Source organism: Corythoichthys intestinalis, chromosome 11 (assembly GCF_030265065.1).
Source record: "Corythoichthys intestinalis isolate RoL2023-P3 chromosome 11, ASM3026506v1, whole genome shotgun sequence".
NCBI lineage: Eukaryota > Metazoa > Chordata > Actinopteri > Syngnathiformes > Syngnathidae > Corythoichthys > Corythoichthys intestinalis.
Genome location: NC_080405.1, coordinates 31,586,218 through 31,607,950, shown reverse-complemented (window position 1 = coordinate 31,607,950; position 21,733 = coordinate 31,586,218). Strand labels below are relative to the sequence as shown.

General features: G+C 39.2%; 2 protein-coding genes across 9 annotated transcripts in view; one reads left to right on the top strand and one right to left on the bottom strand.

Annotated features, from left to right (window-relative positions):
* The first annotated feature begins 7 nt into the window (after positions 1-7).
* nxt2 (nuclear transport factor 2-like export factor 2) lies at positions 8-15,460 on the top strand. Of its 2 annotated transcripts, none has more exons than XM_057849747.1 (4): positions 8-297; positions 423-509; positions 12,016-12,118; positions 14,303-15,460. In XM_057849747.1, the coding sequence occupies exons 1-4, from the start codon at positions 283-285 to the stop codon at positions 14,485-14,487; spliced, it is 390 nt and encodes a 129-aa protein (XP_057705730.1). In that variant the 5' UTR covers positions 8-282; the 3' UTR covers positions 14,488-15,460. The 2 variants fall into 2 exon arrangements, with proteins under 2 accessions (XP_057705730.1, XP_057705729.1); XM_057849746.1 differs by having other exon boundaries at positions 57-297; positions 12,016-12,160; positions 14,303-15,448.
* The window catches only part of acsl4a (acyl-CoA synthetase long chain family member 4a), a 23,192-nt gene continuing 15,973 nt past the window's right edge, over positions 14,515-21,733 (bottom strand). For 5 of the 7 annotated variants that reach the window (XM_057849738.1, XM_057849740.1, XM_057849739.1 and 2 more), the window contains 5 exons: positions 21,584-21,658; positions 21,288-21,476; positions 21,093-21,207; positions 15,548-15,705; positions 14,515-15,466 (listed from right to left, as the gene is read on the bottom strand). In XM_057849738.1, the coding sequence (XP_057705721.1) occupies positions 15,309-15,466; positions 15,548-15,705; positions 21,093-21,207; positions 21,288-21,476; positions 21,584-21,658 (695 nt within the window). In that variant the 3' untranslated portion in view covers positions 14,515-15,308. The remainder of the gene's footprint in view (positions 15,467-15,547; positions 15,706-21,092; positions 21,208-21,287; positions 21,477-21,583; positions 21,659-21,733) is intronic. The other 2 variants (XM_057849736.1, XM_057849737.1) reach the window with 1 other exon arrangement.

The window sequence follows — 21,733 nt, the reverse complement described above, 5'->3', positions numbered from 1 at the left end:
GCTGTACATTGTAGATGCGCATGCAACTAAATATGTATTTAAAAAACATACGCGATGAGATGGTATAATTTCTGCGGACAACCACATTCCGTGTAACCCGCAAGTCTTTTACGTTGATAGGTCAAGCTACCTCTACTGGTAGTTAAACAATAATCACTTCCACCACAGAGCAACCGTCGAAAAAAAAAAAGATTTGAAATAGTCAATATAAGATCCTTGTTGCATATTTTCTTGATATTAACTCTCCAGCGTCTTTCTGAATCACTACGAACAGGTTTTGTCATGGCAGCTACGTTGGTAAGGTCCAATCTACACAATTTTGAGGCGACAGACAGCACAATGTTGTTAGCATCTAGCTAGTGTTAGACGTGCACGTGAAGAAACAAAATCAACAGGATGCAAAACTTATTCTTCCCTCCCAGGATTTTAGGACCCATGTGGACCAGTCCTGCAGATATTCGGAGGAATTCGTCAACATTTACTACGACTGCATGGATAAGAAGAGAAGGGTGAGTGACGTTTCTTAAGGGCCGTGCAGAGACCGATGGAGGGGGAGGTGCTGCTAGATCAAAAGGGTCACATGAACAAGAATTTAACACACCTTACAACAACATAACTTACTGTTTAACCAGCTTTTCAGTATAATTAACAACAGTAGCACCTCTGCGTGTGAGTGAGGGAATGAAGGAGAGAGACTTACTACACAGTATATCAAAACTTTCCTTCCTCAACTTGTTGTTCATCTGAGAACAACCCACATCAGAGGTTCACTGAGCCACCATCAGCAGTTTTTCAAAACTATTATTTCATTATCATCCATATTTGACAATTATAGCACATAATAATCAATAATGACAAAAAAGTTATAGGACAATAACATTGTAATTGTGTTTATAATTGTTGTATTTTATACCTGAATATCCTTGCAAACTGTGTTAATCTTACCGATTGTGCTCTTCACCCAGCTGATGAACGATCCACTGCCTTTAGCAGTCTCATCCAGCTCCTTTTTTCTTATCCCTCAATCTTTTTTCCTGTGAGGCATGTCTACCTAATGAAATATAAACCTTAAATATATTAAAAAAAAAAAAAAAAAAAATCAGATTCCACGGAAGCTTTTATTTCTGCTCAAATCTTTTTTATTGGTTTTATCATAGTAACACAACACACAACAATATACACACACACAAACAATATGAACCACATCCACAAATTGACATGGAAGCAGCAGTTGGGGAAAAACAACATAGGCAGACCAAACACAAATACGTAGTCTAGGATGCAAAAGATGGCTACTTAGTTTGACATTTCTACTTCGGAGTCACGAAGACTCAAGGGGGACAAATAGGCTCTGCAGGAAGTAGGGCTGCAGCTATCGAATATTTTATTAGTCGATTAATCGATGGACTAGTTAGTTCGAATAATCGAGTAATTGGATAAGGACCGAACGGTATAATTTTAACAACAACAAGAAAAAAGAGGATCTATGTACAACAAAAGAATAACTGGCTAACTTAAATAGAAAAAGTCCGCTAGCTTAAATTCTATAAAATGCTTAAGTTTTTTACAATGCTCTTAACAAATGGTTCAGACACATATTCCCACAAAAAAACCGCTAAATATACCTATAAACCAAATTATGTATGCACTAAAAAACATTAGCAACAAAAACATCAAACAAAAACTTAGCTTACGTTGGTCTTAACAGGGAGTAGTTGGATTCAACCATGTGAAAACAGGCAGACCAGATGGCAGTGTATCCACCCTAATCAATAAAACTAAATGCAAACACTTTCAAAATAAACCATTACAACGCCACTTTAATTAAACAAAAACTCGAAGCAACAAAATTTTTGATATTTGAATATTTTTTTCTAATCGAATACTCGAGTTAATCGATTAATCGTTGCCGCACTAGTAGGAAGGTAAAACTGGACAGCACCTGAGCATATTTCACAAGGGTAATACAAATTCAGCATTGTTTGCAAGACAATATATGGAAATCAGACTAAACTGAAGAAGAACAAAGGGGGGTGAAGCTGTAGCAGCTGAGATAATAATTGGAGCTATCTTTTAGATCAGGTCTCAAAAAAGGTAAAAAATGGCTGCCATGTTTTTGTGTATGTCCGGAGAGAGCCGTTCACAACATGTCTTAGGTGTTCCAGTTTTAGAATGGAGATAACTTCTTCAATCAGGCGCTTAAAAGATGGAGGGTCAGTGTTTTTTCCCCAATTAAGTAAAATCCTGTGCCTTGCAAGTAGGGTAATAAAAGGTATTGCACTGGGCCTGGTGTGAGGAAACTAGAGGTGCACGATAATTATCGGTCCGATAATAGGAATTATGACGTCATCCCAATAAATCCAATAACATTATATATTATCGGGCCTATTACTAATATTTATGGCACAGTGTCGGATTGGGATGTGTGCATTTGTTTCCACTCCTGTTTTGCCAGTATGCAAAGTTTTGTTACTGTTCTAGAGGCTGTATTTTTCCTTCACTGATTTATAAACCTTACTACGGCAATTAGCAAATGTTTGCATTTTACAGTGTTATGTTTACAAGTTCTTGAGAGGCCTTTTTGTTATTGATAGGCTTGCTGTTCTATAATTGCCAGGTTAAGAAAGTTGTTTCACGGACCAAGACGACAAAAAGTCTCCTCTCCTGTTGCACCAAATGTTTTATCTGCTGACAAAGCACAATACCTGTTGGGTTTGTTTGTTTTAGATCAGTGCTAATTGTTGGGGAACACATCGTCAATGATATTGACTGATTGATAGTGATTGACTCAAATTATGTTTATTTGAAAAAATTAATATGGGCAATGGGCACTTTATTTGAAGTCAAAACTTCTTGCCTGTGTTTTGTTCATTATAATAATGTTCATGTCATCATGAAAATTCTGGTTCGGTCAAAGGCAAATCTATGCTGAATCAACCACTAGTATTTTTGACCTAGAGGTGTTCAAAAACTCAGGTGAATATACATTGAAAAATTATATATAGATTATCGGTTAACATATCGGTATCGGCCTTGAGGAGCAGGAAGTTATCGATATCGGTTTCAAAAAATGGATATCGTGCACGCCTAGAGGAAACTAATATGTTTGATGGGACATTCCCAAACAGCACTGTTAAACAGTTTGGCGCAATGCCCTTATTTTGTAAGGAGGATAACGTTGTGAAAATTTCTCTCCAGAATGCATACAGCCTTGGGCACACCCAAAACATATGGCTCAAATTGGCTTGGGCAAGACCACATCTTGGGCATGCTGGGTCAGCACCTCGATATAGTTTCGAAATTTTACATGGTGGCCAGTAGGGGTGTGACAAAATATTGAAATGGTAATATATCGTGATACTTTGTATCGCAAAAGGTTATAGATACGCTCCTGTCAAGAATCGAGATATCGTATTAAAAAGGTGTCAATTTAAAAAAAAAAAAAAAAAAAAAAAAGGCTGCCATTGACAGTTCTCGACGCCTAATCCATTTAGACTGGGAACGTTTGTTCATTCAAAACCAGCGCATTCAGTCATTCGGTCCGATTTTCGGGGCATTTACAGGTCACATGCTTTTCATTTTAGAGCATTTACAGGTCATTTCCTGTTGAGTTTGAGTCACTGCCTATTCATTCAGGTGATTCCCATGTCACTTCCTGTTCTGTAACGCAAAATAAACAGCAAGTGACCCATCAAATACCCCAAAATTAACAGGAAGTAATTGAAAATCAACAGGTAAATGACCTTAAATGGCCCAAAATTACTCATTGCCTGGCATTGGCTGCTACTGATGGCCATAGACGTTCAATTGGTTTGGTGCTGTTCCAGTGAGATTTACAAAAATGACTGCTTGAATAAAAACATCAAAATTCCCTAAGTCCTTGGTGACATGGGGCTGCATGTCAGGCAAAGGCACTGGGGAGATGGCTGTGGTTAAATCTTCAATAAATCCACAAGTTTACATTGAAATTTTAGACAGCTTTCTTATCCCTTCAATTGAAAATATGTTTGTCATTTTACAAGATGACAATGCATCATGCCACAGAGCTAAAACTGTTAAAGCATTCCTTGGAGAAAGACTCATCCAGTCAATGTCTGGGCCTGCAAATAGCCCAGATCTCAACCCTAATGAAAACCTGTGGTGGAATTCGAAAAAAAAAAAAAAAAAGGTGATTCCATACTTTTTGCTAGGGGTTGTAGTAGCGGAAATTTGGTAGAGCGAGGCCCCCATGTTCACGTTTTTTTTTCCAGAAACTCTCTCCTAATTCGAGGGGTGGTTTTGTTCCGGATGAACATTATCAGGTTTTATCCAATTCTTTGAAATAGGCTTTACAAATGAAAACTTGGATCATTTTAAATAAACAAAGAAATTTGGGCAGTATATACATTTTTACTGAATTAATCCTTCCCACAAGGGACAGACGCACATTTGACAATCCCTTTACTTCTTGTTTTGCCTTATTTAGTGCATTAGTGAAATTTCTCTTAAAAAAGCTTTTATAGTTGTAAGTGATCTCCACGCCTAAGTAAATAAAATGGTCTTTAGCCACCGTAAAAGGGAAGTCTTTGAAGTTCAACTGTTGAGTTTTTTCATTAATTGGAAATAGTACGCTTTTAAACGGATTTAATTTATAGCCGGACACAAGTCCATATTTAGTGACAACAGCTAGGGCCACGGAGATAGTGTTGTGTGGGTCAGAAACAAAGAGGAGGAAATCTGCTGCATATAGGGATAGTTTGTTTATTTCTCCACCTCCTTGCTTTTATTTCTAAAGTTTTCTTAACTTTTTTTTCTTTCAATAGCATTGTGAAGGGAGAGAAGACAGAACACTTAACTAGTGTGGCGAGCGTAAACAATACAAAAATATTAATTTGACCACAAAATACATAAAAACTTAGCGGCACATAGACGTTTTTTTTTTGTTTGTTTGTTTGTTTTTTTTTAAAGGTCTTTTCAGTGTTCAAGAAAAGTACTTGGTGGCGTGGCTGCATAGTCAGCCAGCACACACATACACACCCAAAAAAGAAAAGCCCAGTCAAAAGGGGCACTTTGGGCATGCAGGGGCAAATGGGCAGGTGCTCAAGCACCCTCCGCCCCCCGCTGCACGTGCCAGTGTTTCTAGCTGATTTTGGAACACTAAAAATGGCAATTTTCAAGAAACTACTTTTAAAATTGCTTAATTATGTCCCTTTAACTGACTAATGATTCCTGCTAGTCCTCCAGCTCAAATGGATTGGACGTCTATGGCCGTCATTGGTAGCCAATGAGTTAACTTGTCTACAAATTTAGAATTCACAGTAGAGTGACTTATTTCACCACACCTTGCTGTGAAAATACTCCTTTGGCATCAAATGTTTCCACTACACTGTCAATACAGTATTTCCTTTTGCATATTCATGTCATTTAACACTAGAAGTGGGAACCTCTTGGTACCTCACGATACGATACGATTTGTGATACAAAGCTCACAATAACGATGATATGACGATATGGCGATACAACGATTATCGATACATTGGTCAGGAAATCATTCTAGGATATTCTACAAACAACTAATTAACAGAAAAACAAGCTTCTAGTGTGAATTGGAATGAGTTTATCACTAGTAGACGTCCAATCCATTTGAAGTGGGACGGTGGCAGGGAATGAACGAATGTTCATCCCCCCACTTCAAATGGATTGAACGTCTATGGCTGTCAGTGGCAGTCAATGCCAGGCAATTAGGTAATTTTGGGCCATTTAAGGTCTCCCTGGAACAGCACCAAACAAAAGTTCCAGGATCATCACCTTGTCCAATGCAGATTGTTGACTCTTGACACCTTGTCCAATGCAGATTATTGACTCTTGACAAGGTGATGATGCAGGAACTTTTGTTTGGTGCCGTTCCAGTGAGATTTACAAAAATGACTGCCTGAAGAAGACATCAAAATTCCCTCAGTCCTTGATGATATGGGGCTGCATGTCAGGCAAAGGCACTGGGGAGATGGCTGTGGTTAAATCTTCAATAAATGCACAAGTTTAGATTGAAATTTTAGACGGGTTTCGTATCCCTTCAGTTGAAAATATGTTTGTCAGTTTCTAAGATGACAATGCATCATGCCACAGACCTAAAACTGTTAAAGCATTCCTTGGAGAAAGACTCATCCAGTCAATGTCATGGCTTGCCAATAGCCCTTGCCACCTTTTTAAAACGATATCTCGATTCTTGGTAGGAGCATATCGATAACCTTTTGGGATACAAAGTGTCACGATATATCACCATTTCAATATTTTGTCACACCCCTATTTAACACTTAATCTAATTATGTGTGTCAAGTCAAACCTGAAATACTGCAGTTCCACACCTGTACACCAGATGGCGGCAGAGGGAGATTCAACACAAACACTGGTTACTTCACTGCATCTCTCCTATTGAAAACACCTGGGTGCATTAGGATAGCCACTAGAGCTGGGAATCTTTGGGCACCTAACGATTCGATTACGATTACGATTCAGAGGCTCCGATTCGATTATAAAACGATTATTGATGCACCCCCCTCCTCTTTTTTTTTTTTTTTAATTAATGTTTTGTACATTAATTCCAAAATTGTTCAAAAATACTCTCAGGCTAAACCAAACTACTATTTCAGTATCAAGTTAACATATAGCAGTAAACAAATATACAGAAATAATAGTAAATAAAAAACTCCAGTCCCCATTCTGTATCAGCAGCTTTAAACTACATTCAATTAATTTAATGTTGTGTATCAACTGTTAAAGTTGCTAAAATTGCTCCCGTTATTCCATAATTTCCCTTTCGTCTACTTTCGACATGTGAAAGTTTTAAAACTATTTTAAAGATAGATTCAAGTCAATGTTTTACCGATTTAGGAGTATTTTAGATAAAAAGTTAATTAGGTTTGCTTGGAAGGTTCGCTACAACAGCTTTGCAGGGAAGTGTACTGGTTCGCTACAACAGCTTTGCAGGGAAGTGTACTGCTTTAAGATGGCGGCTGTTTACTAACGCCCGCATCTAGCTTTTTGTAGGTGTGCTGCTAACGCTACCGAATCTATAATGCATCTAGTCCTATATAAATGATATCTACCGTAACATTATGTGGATGTACTTTGTAGCAGCTTTTCGGCAGCAGTCAGGTATGTTGTTGTGTTTTTTTTTATCTCGTGGCATGAGTTGAGCTAGAGCCGTGAGTTGAGCATTGGCATTACCCGAGGGGCCGGGTAATGAGAAGCATGATGTTTAGCTACTCTCGCTCCGTTCCTCATTGACCGCGCGGCGCGCTGAGTGTGTTATACTTCTGCTTTACTTGGCATATTTCAATAATCGGAATTTGGATGTTTGTGAATCGTTCTCGAATCTTCCACGGCCGAATCGCGAATAATCTAAGAATCGGAAATTTTGCACACCTCTAGTAGCCACTCACAATTCACCAACCACTCTCATTTAAAGCACCTGGGCACCAGTGCAGTCAGAACAAACACTCAACTCTTACAATTCAATGGAAAGACTGCTGGTAAGACCATTCCTTGCTATTATGTTTATTTGGTTTGTATTGAGTTTGGTTGGTGGCTAATGGTGATTGTGTTAAATAATATTAACCTGGGATGTTTTAAACTTAAATTGTGTTTTACTGAAAGCATATTCAGTATTATATTGTATTGATGATTGATTTAACACTATATTTTCTGTGCCTAGGTTTATAACCTAAAAAGAAACTAAAAGAAAGAAGCTAAACGCAAGAAGTTCTCCAAAACAAAAGAAAAATAAAAGGAGAAAAACATTTTGAATTGTCCACGTCCTTTCCCTTGAACAAAGCCTTTTCAAGTTCGGGCAAGAGTTGAGGTTCCCAAAAAATTTAGAACTTGACAATGTGTTTTATGTGTTCTAATTTCATCATGTACTGCACTACTGTACCAACTACTGTACTGTATCACGGATATGAACCTAATTAATTGGCTAATTTAGATTGCAATATTTGAACATAAATTAACATACACAATAAATACAAACTTGTTAATAATCTCTTAACAATCAAGGAATGCAAAAAATAAACGTTTGTCCTAAGAACACTCAACATTGTTTAAATAAATGAAATATAACTGAATAGTCAGGGAATAACAAAAACAAATAAAAATGGAGCCTCCCTTCAGGTAGAACACTACTGCTTTTGTCCATAAGCACAGCCAAACTTAACGAAAAAATGAAAGCTTTTAGGCTGCTTTGAGACCACATGAATAAAATGACAATTAGGGAGAAGGGGTAAACCTCGGTTCACTACATTTCTCACAGTTTATTTAACAGTAGAAAACATATACGGGAGGACACTTCTCTTAAAGTGCCTGTGACACGAAAAAGCATGTTTATTTCATAATACACGCCGTATTTTATGCTCCTGAATGATATGGACCGCTTGGATGTGTGTGGAAGCGATCGCTATATTTATTTAGTTTTTTGAATCCCGCGCCAGGAAAATGAGTGACTTCCGGCTTCGGTCTTGCATTGAGGAGGAGGGCGCTGTGACGTGTACGGTAGAAGACGTCCTCTTCACGCTACAGTGTACTGTTGTGTATGAGGATGAAGGATTCAGCTGATTTTGCGGATTAATACGTTTATTTTTCGCATCACGCCAGCCAAACGGCTGCAGAAAAATTATTCTGTATGAGGGAGAGGCGTATGCGCCTTTTTGGAGTTTCAAAAGGTTCCCATTCACCGTGGATATTTACTGTGGGACCATTGGACTTACGAGGAAGTGAGTAAACATCTTGTTTTGTATTATGTCAAATACGAATACAGCGATTACAAAGTAAACACTACAAACTTCCTTTAAATGAAGGACTACTTACGTTTGATCATTGATAGGCATGTAAAAAGCTCTCCTAATGCATTAGCAGCAGCACGTTAGCTGCGTTAGCTCCAGCCACCCTCCTCCGGGGAACGAACTGTAAATTGCTCTCCGCCGGGCGGTTTGCCGATCCGCTAAGACATTCGACAACCGGGTCGTCATTTCAAATAATCCAGGATAGCTTTGTGTGATTTTCCGCTTTGAAGACTTTGAAACATCACTCGGTTCGGGTTAGCATGTCGGCTAGCTGTCACTCCTTCTGGTTTGTTTACATTCTCCGAAGCCGGGGAAGGGAAATGACATATGTCCGATTTAGGTGTCATAAAATATCGTTCGGGAGGTGCGACAGTAAAGGTGAAGTCGACAGTTTTGACCATTATGTAGTAATTTTGCCATGTCGTCTTGAATAAATTGATTTTTATTATTTCATATTCCATTTAGCACAAGATTGTTATTTGTCTTGACCATGCCATTTATTTAGCAATTGGGGAAAATACTTGGATAAAAAGAATATCCTGTAAAAATATGGAAGTAAAGAGACAGAAACAATGACATTTTGCGGCTCTCTTCGTCACGTTTTCCTCGTTCTGAACAATTCCCCCTCAATGGGCTGAATAGTAAAACCGATGAGCCCAGTCTACCGCTGACGTCATCCACCTGTTGGGGACGCTAAAGCCCTATAATGGTAGGCGTGGCTAACCGGCAGATTAAAAGACTAATTTCTCGTCATCTGCGCTTTGCTAAATTGTTGTATATAGTCGAATCGTCTCAAAATATGATTCTAATTCACATAATAATGCCATTTAAGACTTTTTTTCTGGTGTCATATGCTCTTTAAAGCAGCTTCCTACTCGACTTTTGCCGGTTGGCATGTTCAGTTTAATGTTATGCAATATGTAATATGATGCAGGTTGGACTTTGAGTAGCAAAATTCATGGTGTGTGCCCACCTCAACATTTTTACAGTACTTACAGTAGCTGCTGCTGGCCAAAAAAAAAAAAAAACCTTCTAATATTCCTTCTCGTCGGAGGAGGCGGTATGTTGTCGAGATGTTGTCTGTATTGGGGCTATGTGCGTGTGCCAATGAAACGTGCATTTGGGGGGGGGGGGGGACAAGCACATTCAGCAACTGAAAAGGGGTAAATGTAAGTCTGAACATAATGAAAATAATTTGCTTAATATTGGTAGGGTTAATTCTATTCTTACAACATATGGGAAGACAGTCTAAATTACCTATATAACTGTCGTCATAACAGTCATTATATAATGCAAATAAGGTTGGTTTAAAAAACGGTGGGTACAATTTGAGCCTCCTGAAAAGTTGGTAGTGTTATGTCCCTACAGTCCCAATGCAAACCTACGGCTTTGTTTTTAGGGAAATGGCTTGCGCTTAAATTCATAAACTGGGCAAGTACAGTATTGAATGACTGTCTTCTTAATAATGGCCACTAGGTGACAGCAAGTCTCTTTTGGACATTCAATTTATGTTTTTGTTCATAAAAAAACTTCACTTATTCAGTAGTTTTGTGGCAGTTGCCAGTTAATGTATGTAACAAAAGGGAGATCAAATGTAGAGACGATGATACAATTTAATTTAATCAAACCACAACAGCCACTTCTGCGTTCATATTAAAACTTGCTACATACGTTATGTAAATTTTCTGCCTTCAAAATGGATGCAGTTGGGTCAACCCGATATGTGATCTACCGCTGGTCCTAAAAAAAAAAATTAAAGCATTTGAAGCTCAGTGGTCACTACCAAGAACATCCTGTTTGGGGCCTCGCATTGTCAATTGTTGGTCATCGTCTTATGATGTTGTAATTAGGGGTGAGACAAAATATCGAAATGGTGATATATCGTGACACTTTGTATCCCAAAAGGTTAGCGATATGTTCCTGCCAAGGATCGAGATACCGTTTTAAAAAGGCGTCAGTGTTTAAAAAAAAAAAAAAAGGGGGGGGGGGGGGGGGGCAACAAGTTGCTATCAAAATCTTCCACCATAATAGTGTCTCAGAGGCTGCTATTGACGGTGCTCGACGCCCAATCCATTTAGACTGGGAACGTTCGTTCATTCGAAATAGGGCTGCAGCTAGCCGATTAATCGATGAACTATTCATTTTGAATAATCGAGTAATCGGATAAGGAACATAAAAAAATTAAAATACCTGAGCTGAGCCTCGCACGGTATATAAAAAAAGATCTATGTACAACAAAAGAACAATTGGCTAACTTACATAGCAAAAGTCTGCTAGCTTAAATGCTATAAAATGCTAACGCTTTTTTACAATTCTCTTAACAAATGGCTCACACATATTCCCACAAAAAATGGCTAAATTGAACTAAATTACGAATGTATTTAAAAAGAATAATTAGCTTAAACAAAAACTTACCTTATGTTGGTCTTAACAGGGAGCAGATGGATTCAGCCATGTGAAATGAGGTAGACTAGAGGGTCGTGTATTCACCCAAATCAATGAAAATAAATGCAAACACTTTCGTAACAAACCATTACAACGCCACTTTAATTAAACAAATACTCGACGCAGTAAAATTTAATTTGAATCTTCTTTTTCCAAATCAAATAGGGTTAATCGATTAATCGTTGCAGCACTATTTCGACACCAGAGCATTTGCGGTCATTCTGTCAGATTTTTCGGGGCATTTACAGGTCACTTGCTGTTCATTTACAGGTCATTTCCTGTTGAGTTTGAGTCACTACCTAATAATTTGGGTGATTCCCAGGTCACTTCCTGTTCTGTAACTCAAAATAAACAGGAAGTGACACATAAAATACCCCAAAATCAACAGGTAAATCACCTTAAATGGCCAAAAATTACCTCATTGCCTACCATTGGCTGCCAATGACTGCTATAGACGTTCAATCCGTTTGAACTGGGAGGCGTTCATTCGCTGCCATCCCTCCCACTTCAAATGGATTGGACGTCTACTAGTGATAAACTCATTCTAATTCACAGCAGAAGCTTTTCTTTTTATTAGTTCTTTGTAGAATATCCTAGAATGATTTCCTGAACAATGTATCGATAATCGTTGTATCGCCATATTGTCAGATCATCGTTATCGTGAGGTAACAAGAGGTTCCCACTCCTACATTTTACTTGGTCATGACAAAATTAAAGAACTTTGTAATGTAATGTCTGATTGCTTTTATCTCAGAACCTGACCAGACTGTACTTGGATAAGGCAACGCTGGTGTGGAATGGTAACACCGTGTCCGGACTAGATGCCCTCGGGGAGTTCTTCGAGGCGCTCCCTTCTAGTGAGTTCCAACTACATACGCTGGATTGTCAACCAGTACACGGTTAGTGGGACCACAAGACCGTATTACATAGGGGTGTAACAGTACACAAAAATCTCAGTTCGGTGCGTACCTCGGTTTTGAGGTTGTGGTTCGGTTCATTTTCGGGTAAGAAAACAAAATGCAAAATATAAATGTACTAGTTGTTTATTACACACCTTTGTGCTTTCAACAATAGGAACTAGAGGCGAGCGAAATTTCCGATTCTGAGATTATTCGCGATTTGGCCGTGGAACTTTCGAGAACAATTCACAAATATCCAAATTCCGATTATTGAATTATACCAGGTAAAGCGGAAGTAAAACACAGTCAGCGCGGTCTTTGGGACGCAATGAGGAACGGACCGAGAGTAAATATCATGTTCAACTCATGCCCTTAGATGAAAAAACAATCATACCTGACTGCGGCTGACAGCCGCTACAAACAACGCCCAGTTGCTAGTTGCTACAAACATACGGCTACAGTAGATATCATATATATGTAGAACTAGAAGCAAAATGACAGACGACGTCTGTGTTAGAACATGTAATATTGAACAGAGATGCGAATTGACAGACTTTCTGGCGTAAGTAAACAGCCGCCATCTTAAAGCAGTAGACCTCTCGAGTAGAAGGCTCTGTTGTAGCGAACCTAATTAAGTTTTTATCTAAAATACTCCTAAATTGGCAGAATCTTGTCTTGAATCTATCTTTAAATGATGAAATAGTTTTAAAACTGACAAAAGTAGAATGGAAATTATGGAATAACGGGAGCAACTTTAACAGTTGATTCACAACATTAAATTAATTGAATGTAGTTTAAAGCTGCTGATACAGAATGGGGACTGGAGTTATTTACTGTTATTTTTTGTATATTTGTTTACTGTTATATGTTAACTTGATACCGAAATAGTAGTTTGGTTTAGCCTGAGAGGATTTTTGAACAATTTTGGAACTAATGTAAACATTTAAAAAAAAGAGGGTGGTGCATCAATACTTGTTTTATAATCGAATCGGAGCCTCTGAATCGTAATCGAATCGTTAGGTGCCCAAAGATTCCCAGCTCTAATAGGAACACATTAGCCTATACACAAAGCTAGAATTCTGCTCCAAAAGTAGCGGGTATTTAAAGGTAATCAAACAACAATTTGCCTTTCAGACCCCACGTATTGGTCAGCTTTCTTTATAAAAGAAAGAAGAAAAAAGTCCTGTGCTTAAGAGAAAAGCAATCCCAATGACAAAGATTTTAACATGTATTTTACAAACGAAATGCCTCAATGAATCTTTTTTTCTTCTTCTTATGGTTTTCAAAAGCTTTACTGGTGGATTTTCTCAAGTTAAAGCGCCACACAGAAATTAATAAATTTGTGTAAGCATGATCTGTGTATTAATTACAGGTGTTTTAGCTCATTTCAGTTATATGTTTATATTTTACAAATGTGATGCAGTATTCATTTATATTGTATATTTTATGTTGTATAACTTTAGTTCCTACGGAACTATTAGTTCCTACTTGTTTTGTTGTGGTAGGAGGGTTTTGTATTGAACACGGGGCTGTGTTGGTTATTATAGCAGAGAAGACAGCAGTAAATCAACAAAGACAAGTCAACTGTGCCCCTATCTACCACTCAAGAGATCTGATGGACTCAAACAGTTGGTTACGATTGCATAATAGTTTGAAAATCGACCGTATCCACCGTATTTTTACACGAGTGACTTCCGGTCTGCCCGATCCTAGCTGCCGGTAGTAGTATTGACGCAGGATGGTCGCGTCTCGCGTCAAATAATAAACTCTGCCGTTCTTTTCGCGTGCGTCGTGTTGAGCCGCTTCTGGGACGCGTCTAACACTCGGCCGCACTGCGACTGGTGCGCATTGGCTGATTGACCTCGTTGTAGCGCCTTTGACGTTTCTGGGTTATACTGTCCTACCGTGTTGGTCCTCATAGTAGAGAAGACTGAGTAAATATAATTTACACAAAGAAAATAACCTGATCAACCCACAGCCTCGAAAAGGGTTACATTACAACAAACCCGTTCGGTACGCCTCTGTTCCGAACCGGGCACCATGTCGCGAAACGGTTCAATACAAATACATGTACCGTTACACCCTTAGTATTACAGTTGAAGGACTGAAAAGTGGTTTACTAATCTCACCTGCGTTTTCCAGATCTAGCAACCCAAGGTCAGATGACTCTGCTGGTTGTGACTGGCGGGATGGTCAAGTTTGAGGGGAACAAGCAACGTTTCTTCAACCAGAACTTTCTTTTAACGGCTCAGGCGTCACCTAATAACGACCAGCCCGTGTGGAAGATCGCTAGTGACCGGTTCCGTTTTCAAGACTGGAATAGCTGAGTGATCTCATTTCAACTGTTTTGTCTTATAATGAAGTCATATGAAAAAGGTATTTATTTTCAAGAAACAACTTGAACAATAAGGCCTGTGATCAGAACAGAGTGCTTTGTGTACAAATGAGTTCAGTACATATAAAACACTCAAGATATTAACATGATCATTTTCCCCTTTAAAAGTGAAGCTGCTACTACCAAGCATGTTCCAAGTGCAAACAACCCACTTTTGGCAGTGTCCCAAGAATAAACATCTGCTGCTGGTGTTCCTGAGTCATTATGGTTACACATTTGGTCTTTCTTCAGCATTATTTGATATAAATAGCATGAATACAATTAGCCAGAATAAATTAAGTCGAGGTTGTGTCAAGCATATCTCTGGATAGGGGTGTTGGTGACCTCACTCTTCATGTAAATGTTTCACAGGGCTGTTGAAACCATTTGACGACTAAGCAAAACGCGGAATTCCGCCGACGCCATACAGTAAGTGCTGCGGACCCAAGGCACAGTAACATCAGTACTCCAACTAATAAAAAGAGCATCACGATCAGTAAGTTCATGAATGTAACAGCACAGTTTTAGCGACAAGTGGAGTGATTCTTTAAGGGTGACCGAAGAGAAAAAAAAACCTTCAAAAAAGCAGCTATCCTTGCACATCTTTAACGATCGAAGGCTATCGATCGACAGCTTCAAATTCCACGTTCAGCTCGTTTTCAATTGTGTGCTTCTGGACCACAAGACAGAACCCCACAGAATTCACAGGAAACTATTTACAGGCAATAAAAGTGGTCAAGTGGAAATAAAGCCTCTTGGGAGAGAATGTGGGTGTTATTTGCCACTATACATTCTCTCTATGTGGTGACGATAGTGGTTCTTCAGCTCTTTGCGCTTCAGCTTAAATGCATCTGTGACCAGACCGGTTTCAGGTGTCCATGGTTCCGGGCTCAGATGGACTTTCGTGGGAATTTCAAAGCGCTGCAGTTTAACTGAGGAAGAGAAGACATTTTAGATGTAGAGCGTGAAAAATATAAAATTAGGAGTTGCCTCAAAAGACAAAAAGCACCTACTTTTAGCAGCAACCTCCTTGATCTCCCTCAAGACCTCTGTCTCCATTTTGGGATTAGTGCAGATTTCCTCCCAAGGTGCGAGCAATCCTCCTTGCTTGGCCAGTTCCATTAGTTTCTTCTGGTTAGGAACCACAAAGCTGATAATGTAGTTCTGGTCGCTGAAGGAGGAAATCAAGTTGCGGAAATTAACTGCTTGCACATTGTGTTCAAAGTACATTAGTAGGAAATAGAGTAAGAATGATTGCTTTACGGAAGTCTAACAAAGCATTTTTAACCAATAAGCAGAAGTAACAACAGCGGATGTGGATGTATGGTAAGTGGAAGATGACTGGTGAGTAAATGTATGGGAGTGTCTACTTGTTTATATGATCCTGGTGTTTATGTACAATGAGGTTTTTTTGAATAGCACCTGAGTAATGCATGGTAGAAGTGGGAACCTCTTGGTACCTCACGATGGCGATACAACGATTATCGATACATTGGTCAGGAAATCACTATGATATTCTACAAACAACTAATAAACAGAAAAACAAGCTTCTGCTGTGAATTGGAATGAGTTTATCACTAGTAGACGTCAGTGGCAGCCAATGCCAGGCAATGAGGTAATTTTAGACCATTTAAGGCAGACGTGTCCAAAGTGCGGCCCGTGGTCAAATTTCATCCGGGCCCCCAGCCTCTGTCATAAGATCAATAACGTCTGGCCCGCACACAGACTTAATAAATTGGTCAGCAGTACTGCTACCAGCATATGAAGTAGCTTACACACGAAATGCTGCTCCTCATTTACCCACTAAAAGGCAGATGTACAACAAGATTACAGGGAAGATACGCAGCGAGAAATTGAAGCAACTTGAAGCTAGTTTCATTTCACAGCAGCAGTATTTCGCAAGAGCCTGAGAGTCAAAAGAGAACGCCACAAAGGCTAGTTGCGAGATTGTTGAAATTATCAGTTAAAAAAAAATAATGAAGCAAATGTGACACACAGAATGGCTTGCTAAAATTTGCTTATATTGTTCTACGTAAAGGACGTCAGGCAAGGTCGGCCCCCCCACATTTTTATCACACCAAATCTGGCCCCCATTGCAAAAAGTTTGGACACCCCTGATTTAAGGTAATTTACCTGTTTATTTTCAGTTCTTTCATGTTGATTTGGGGGTATTTTATGCGTCACTTCCTGTTCATCTTGAGTTACAGAACAGGAAGTGACCTGGGAATCATCCAAATCAATAGGCAGTGACTCAAACTCAACAGGGAACGTACTGTAAATGCCGTAAAATGAACAGCAAGTGACCTGTAAATGCCCCGAAAATCAGATCGAATGACTGAATGTTCCAGTTTCGAATGAACGAACGTACCCAGTCTAAATGGGTTGGGCGTCAAGCACCATCAATGCAGCCTCAGAGTTAACTGAGACACTATTATGGTGGAATATTTTGGTAGCAACTTGTTGGTTCATTTTTATTTTTTTAGACGTTGACACCTTTTTAAAACGATATCTCGATTCTTGGCAGGAGCATATCGATAACCTATTAGGATACAAAGCATCACGATATTTTGTCTCACCCCTAATGCATGGTCATATAAAACACGTTTACTACCCTAAGTGTTAAATTATAATACAATTGTTCATGTATTTATTTACGAACCGCTTCCAAGTTTTTCACAAAAATTCCACTTTACCCCTTTTAAGCGAACAAGTTTTCAAATATTTTAAGCTGTCCTGCTCAGTCACAGAAAACAAACCTGAGTTTCTTTTAAGTTCATGTCTACATGTAGCAGGGTTTTGTTTTTGTTTGTTTTTTTTAAAACCGAGGATCCTGCCCTCATACCTCCTGAAAAATAATCACATATACACCACCACATTTGTACTAAAAAATAGCATCCACAGCTAACCGCATTCATTCGCTTTTAAGTACCGTACTTTTCGAACTATAGGAGGCTTTCTTCTTTAATTTTGAATCCTGCGGCTTATAGTCCAGTATGGCTTATTTGTTGATTTATTTGGGTTAATAGGTAACACTTCGTCATAAGACAGTCATAATTATGACATGACACTATCATGGGCATTACTGAAAGCTTATGACATCTGTCATTAAGTGTCATCTGGAAAATTATGTAACTAACTCCATTTATGTCCATCTTGGATGTTTTACATCCATTCAAAAGTGAGATAATTTTCCCGATAACAATAAATAACTTCTGTTATAAGCATTCATTAATGCACATGACGGTGTCATGTCATAATTGTGATTGTCTAATGACAGTCTTATGGCGCCACTGTCAAAGTGTTACCAAATACCATAACTAGCAATTAATGAAAAAACTGGAACAGTAACTGAAGAAATAATTAGCACAAAAAAATGAATTTTGATTTATTACATCTTTAGCACTGCAATGCATGCTAGGAGGCATGTTGGACGACAGTGTTGACAGCAGAGGTTGACTGTCTCCTCCAAGTGAGCAGTGATGGCCAAACGAAGCTTCTTGAAGCAATAAAGCTTTGCAGCCAATTGGTTCAAAGCTTAACGGTGGTTCATTTGGTTTTATGACGGCATGCTGATGCCGCTGTCAAATAAAGTGTTACTAGTTAATATCTTTTGGTGTAAATATCCCATAATACACTGAGGACCGCTGCGGCTTATAGTCCAGTGCGCCTTATCTATGAACAAATGCTGTTTTCGTGCCAAATTTGAAGTGTGCGGCTTATAGTCAGGTGCGCCTTATAGTGCGCAAATTACGGTGCATTCATAACAACGGGCGAAAAATCATTGCCCTCTCTCTCTGCCATCTCGTCCTTCACACGTTTTCCTCAATATGGAGCAATGCTAGAGTTTGTAAATAAATGGAAGCAAAAAACACCTGTTTAATAATTACCGTAATTTTCGGACTCTAAGGCGCACCTAAACCGCCACCGACCAAATTTGAAACGAAAACAGCATTTGTTCATAGATAAGCCGCAACATGACTATAAGTCGCAGCTTTCCTCACTGTATTATAGGATATTTCCACCAAAAGATACTAACTGGTAATACTTTATTAGACAGTGGCGTCATGAGCATTAATGAATAATTATGACAGTTGTCATTTAGTGTCATCCGGCAAATTATTTCACTTTTGAATGGATCCGACAGATCCGAGGTGGCCATAAATGGATTTAGTGACAAAATTTGCCGGATGACACTTAATGACATCTGTCATAAGCATTCAATAATGCAAAGGACAGTGTCATGTCATAATTATGACGGTCTTATGACAGTCTTCCGACACTGCTGTCAAATAAAGTGTTACATTTTAACCCAAATAAATCAACAAATAAGCAACACTGGACTATAAGCCGCAGGAGGATTCAAAATGAGGTTAAAAAGTAGCAGCTTATAGTCCAAAAATTACGGTAGATCTAAACCCACTGCGAAGGGATCCAGGTTGACTATATGTAAACACTGGTCTAATAAGTTACGTAGACACAAAGTTGCAGACAGCGACATTTCCACAGTCCAATCTTAGGTTATCAGTGTCCATATGATGGCGCTACAAACTCAGAATTCGAACATCTTCACTTTGGTAGGAATTTTTAAGAACATTCATTTTCAATACCTAAAAAAATGTGTGGATTATAGGCCAAACCGTAGAAAAGTTATTTTTTGCGAAATACCCTGCTACGTGTAGACATGGCGTAAGGCTGAAACGCCTATAATGTATCCATTGGAAGTTTGGTGCACTCCCACAGCGGTTATTTGTATTGTGTTGTTTACGCACAGAACGAGGGACAGAGGGAAAGAAAGACCAGATGGGACGAAAATCATCATTGAATATATATAAACTATTTACTGTAATTTTCGCTCTATAAGGCGCACCTGACTGTAAGCCGCCACCCACCAAATTTGACACGAAAACTGCATTTGTTCATAGATAAGCCACACTGGACCATAAGCTGCAGCTGTCCTCACTGTATTATGCGATATTTACACCAAAAGATATCAACCAGTAACACTTTATCTGACAGCGGCACCACAAGACTGTCATAAGACCAAAAGAACCACCATAAATCTTTGAACCAATTAGCTGCAAAGCTCAAGAACCTTCATTTGGCCATCTCTATTCTCTTGGGGGAGACAATCAACCTCTGCTGTCAATGCTGTTGTCATCCAACATGCCTCCTAGCATGCATTGTAGCGCTAACATAGTAAATAAATCAAAATTTTTGTTCTGTGCTAATTGTTTCTTCAGTTACTGTTCTGGTTGTTTCGTTAATTGCTAGTTATGGAATTTGGTAACACTTTAAATGACAGTGGTGCCATCTGATTGTCATAAGACCATCATAATTATGACATGACACTGCCATAAGCATTAATGAATGCTTATGATAGATGTCATTTTGTGTCATTCGGCAAATTATCTCCCCTTTCAATGGATGTAAAAGACAGAGTTAGGGACATAGTTTGCCAGATGACACTTAATGACATCAGTCATGATCATTCATTAACACTAGAACTACCAAGAGTGGATCAGTTAATACAAATCACTTTTTTTAACCAGAGAAGGATTTTGAGCACTATGGTTCTCATAAGTCATTCCCATTCACACTCATAAAACCACAGGGGTGGATTGCTCCAATTAGTATCTTGAGTGTTTGCAGGGCAGGGGTGCCTTGGCTGATGGGTGAAGGGGTAAACTGGTGTTATTCTAGCTGGCCTGTTGTCACTTTCAAGCCCAGAAGACAGGTTGTGGTGAAGAAGCAACCATAAAATAGACCAAACTACCGTCAGGATGTGACTTTTCTATTTAAGTGTTTACTTCTCCCTTCAACTCTTCCAGTTTTATCCTCTGTGCAAACCAAATGGGACATACTAGTCAGGTTTTCTTTTTTTAATGCATGCAACATGCAACTTCATGCATGTAACCATACTGTGGTCAGACTTACAGTATGTCTCATATATACCGTATGTGTATGTAAACTGTATGGAGACAGAAAGGTGCCATTAGATGGTTGTCTGAGGCAATGAACACCTTTAGAGGTCATTTTCTCTCCCCCTTCGGAATAGGCTAGTCCAGTTGGACAAAACAGTTGTTGCTTGTCGGATAGTGGACCACTCAGGCAGGCAATCGGGCGGACAACCTTTTTACATCTTCCAAAAGCTGCAGTTTGCCTACACTACAAGGGACGGTGTAATAATAACAAAACATTTTTTATGTGGTGACTTATGACACTTCGCCCTTTTTCCCGGGCTATGTGTTGGAGGTTGTTGCCCAAGAAATTTTTCCTTCTGCGTGTTCTTTGCGCCCACATGAGAGTGAGCAAATTCCTTTGCAAGACCCACCAAGAAGCCCACCCTCTTATATTCAAGATGCGAATTACAGCTATCCGGAGTATTTGCATTAAGTTAGGTGCAGAAACAGTTTATTAGACATTTGAGATCATGTCAAGTTTTGCAGCATCCTTCGTTTAAACGACTCATGAAGAGTGACACCTTCTGATTAGTTCCCCTTACTCAAACACAAAAATCCTGAGTCTTTATTGAATTAGCATTGGTTTTGCGTGACTCACCTGTTTGCGTAAACGCAGATGTTGTCTATAAGGGAGCTGTTCTTCAGGGCGGACTCCACCTTGCCGAGAGACACATACTCTCCCGCCTGAAGTTTGACCAGGTCTTTCTTACGATCTGAACAAAAATAGAAGCATGCTATGACAACCGAGCCAATGAAAAGTTTGCTGCAGGTCCTTTGTGGTGATGACACGCACCAACTATTTGCAGACAGCCATCCGGGTGAACCTCGCCAACGTCTCCGGTGCAAAACCATCTTTGACCCTTCTCATCCACAAAAAAATCCTCATCTTTGCTCTCGTACTTGTAGTAGCCCATGGTCACATTGGGGCCGCCAATTAGTATCTCGCCTCTTGGGTTGGGCTTGTCTTTGCTGGTGTAGCCACCTGTTTAAAAAAGAAATGTATGATCAACTTTAATAAGCCCGCAGCAATGAATGCTCGTTTTACTGGAATGTGCTTCAAGATGTAACACGTCAGCTAGACAGACATACCTTCAGCCCAGTCTCGCAGTCTGACCTCACAGCAAATAAGTGGCGCTCCTACACGGCCGGTGCTGTTGTCTGCAACTGTACGATAGGATAACAAAAGTCAGGACTACCATCATAAATCCATTTTAAGTGTATTTTGAGTAGTAGCACGAA

Excerpts from the sequence above, each read along its gene's own strand:
- nxt2 (XM_057849746.1), top strand. Across the intron at positions 510-12,015 it reads GCATGGATAAGAAGAGAAGG|AACCTGACCAGACTGTACTT; the intron begins GTGAGTGACGTT and ends CTTTTATCTCAG. Across the intron at positions 12,161-14,302 it reads GGATTGTCAACCAGTACACG|ATCTAGCAACCCAAGGTCAG; the intron begins GTTAGTGGGACC and ends TGCGTTTTCCAG.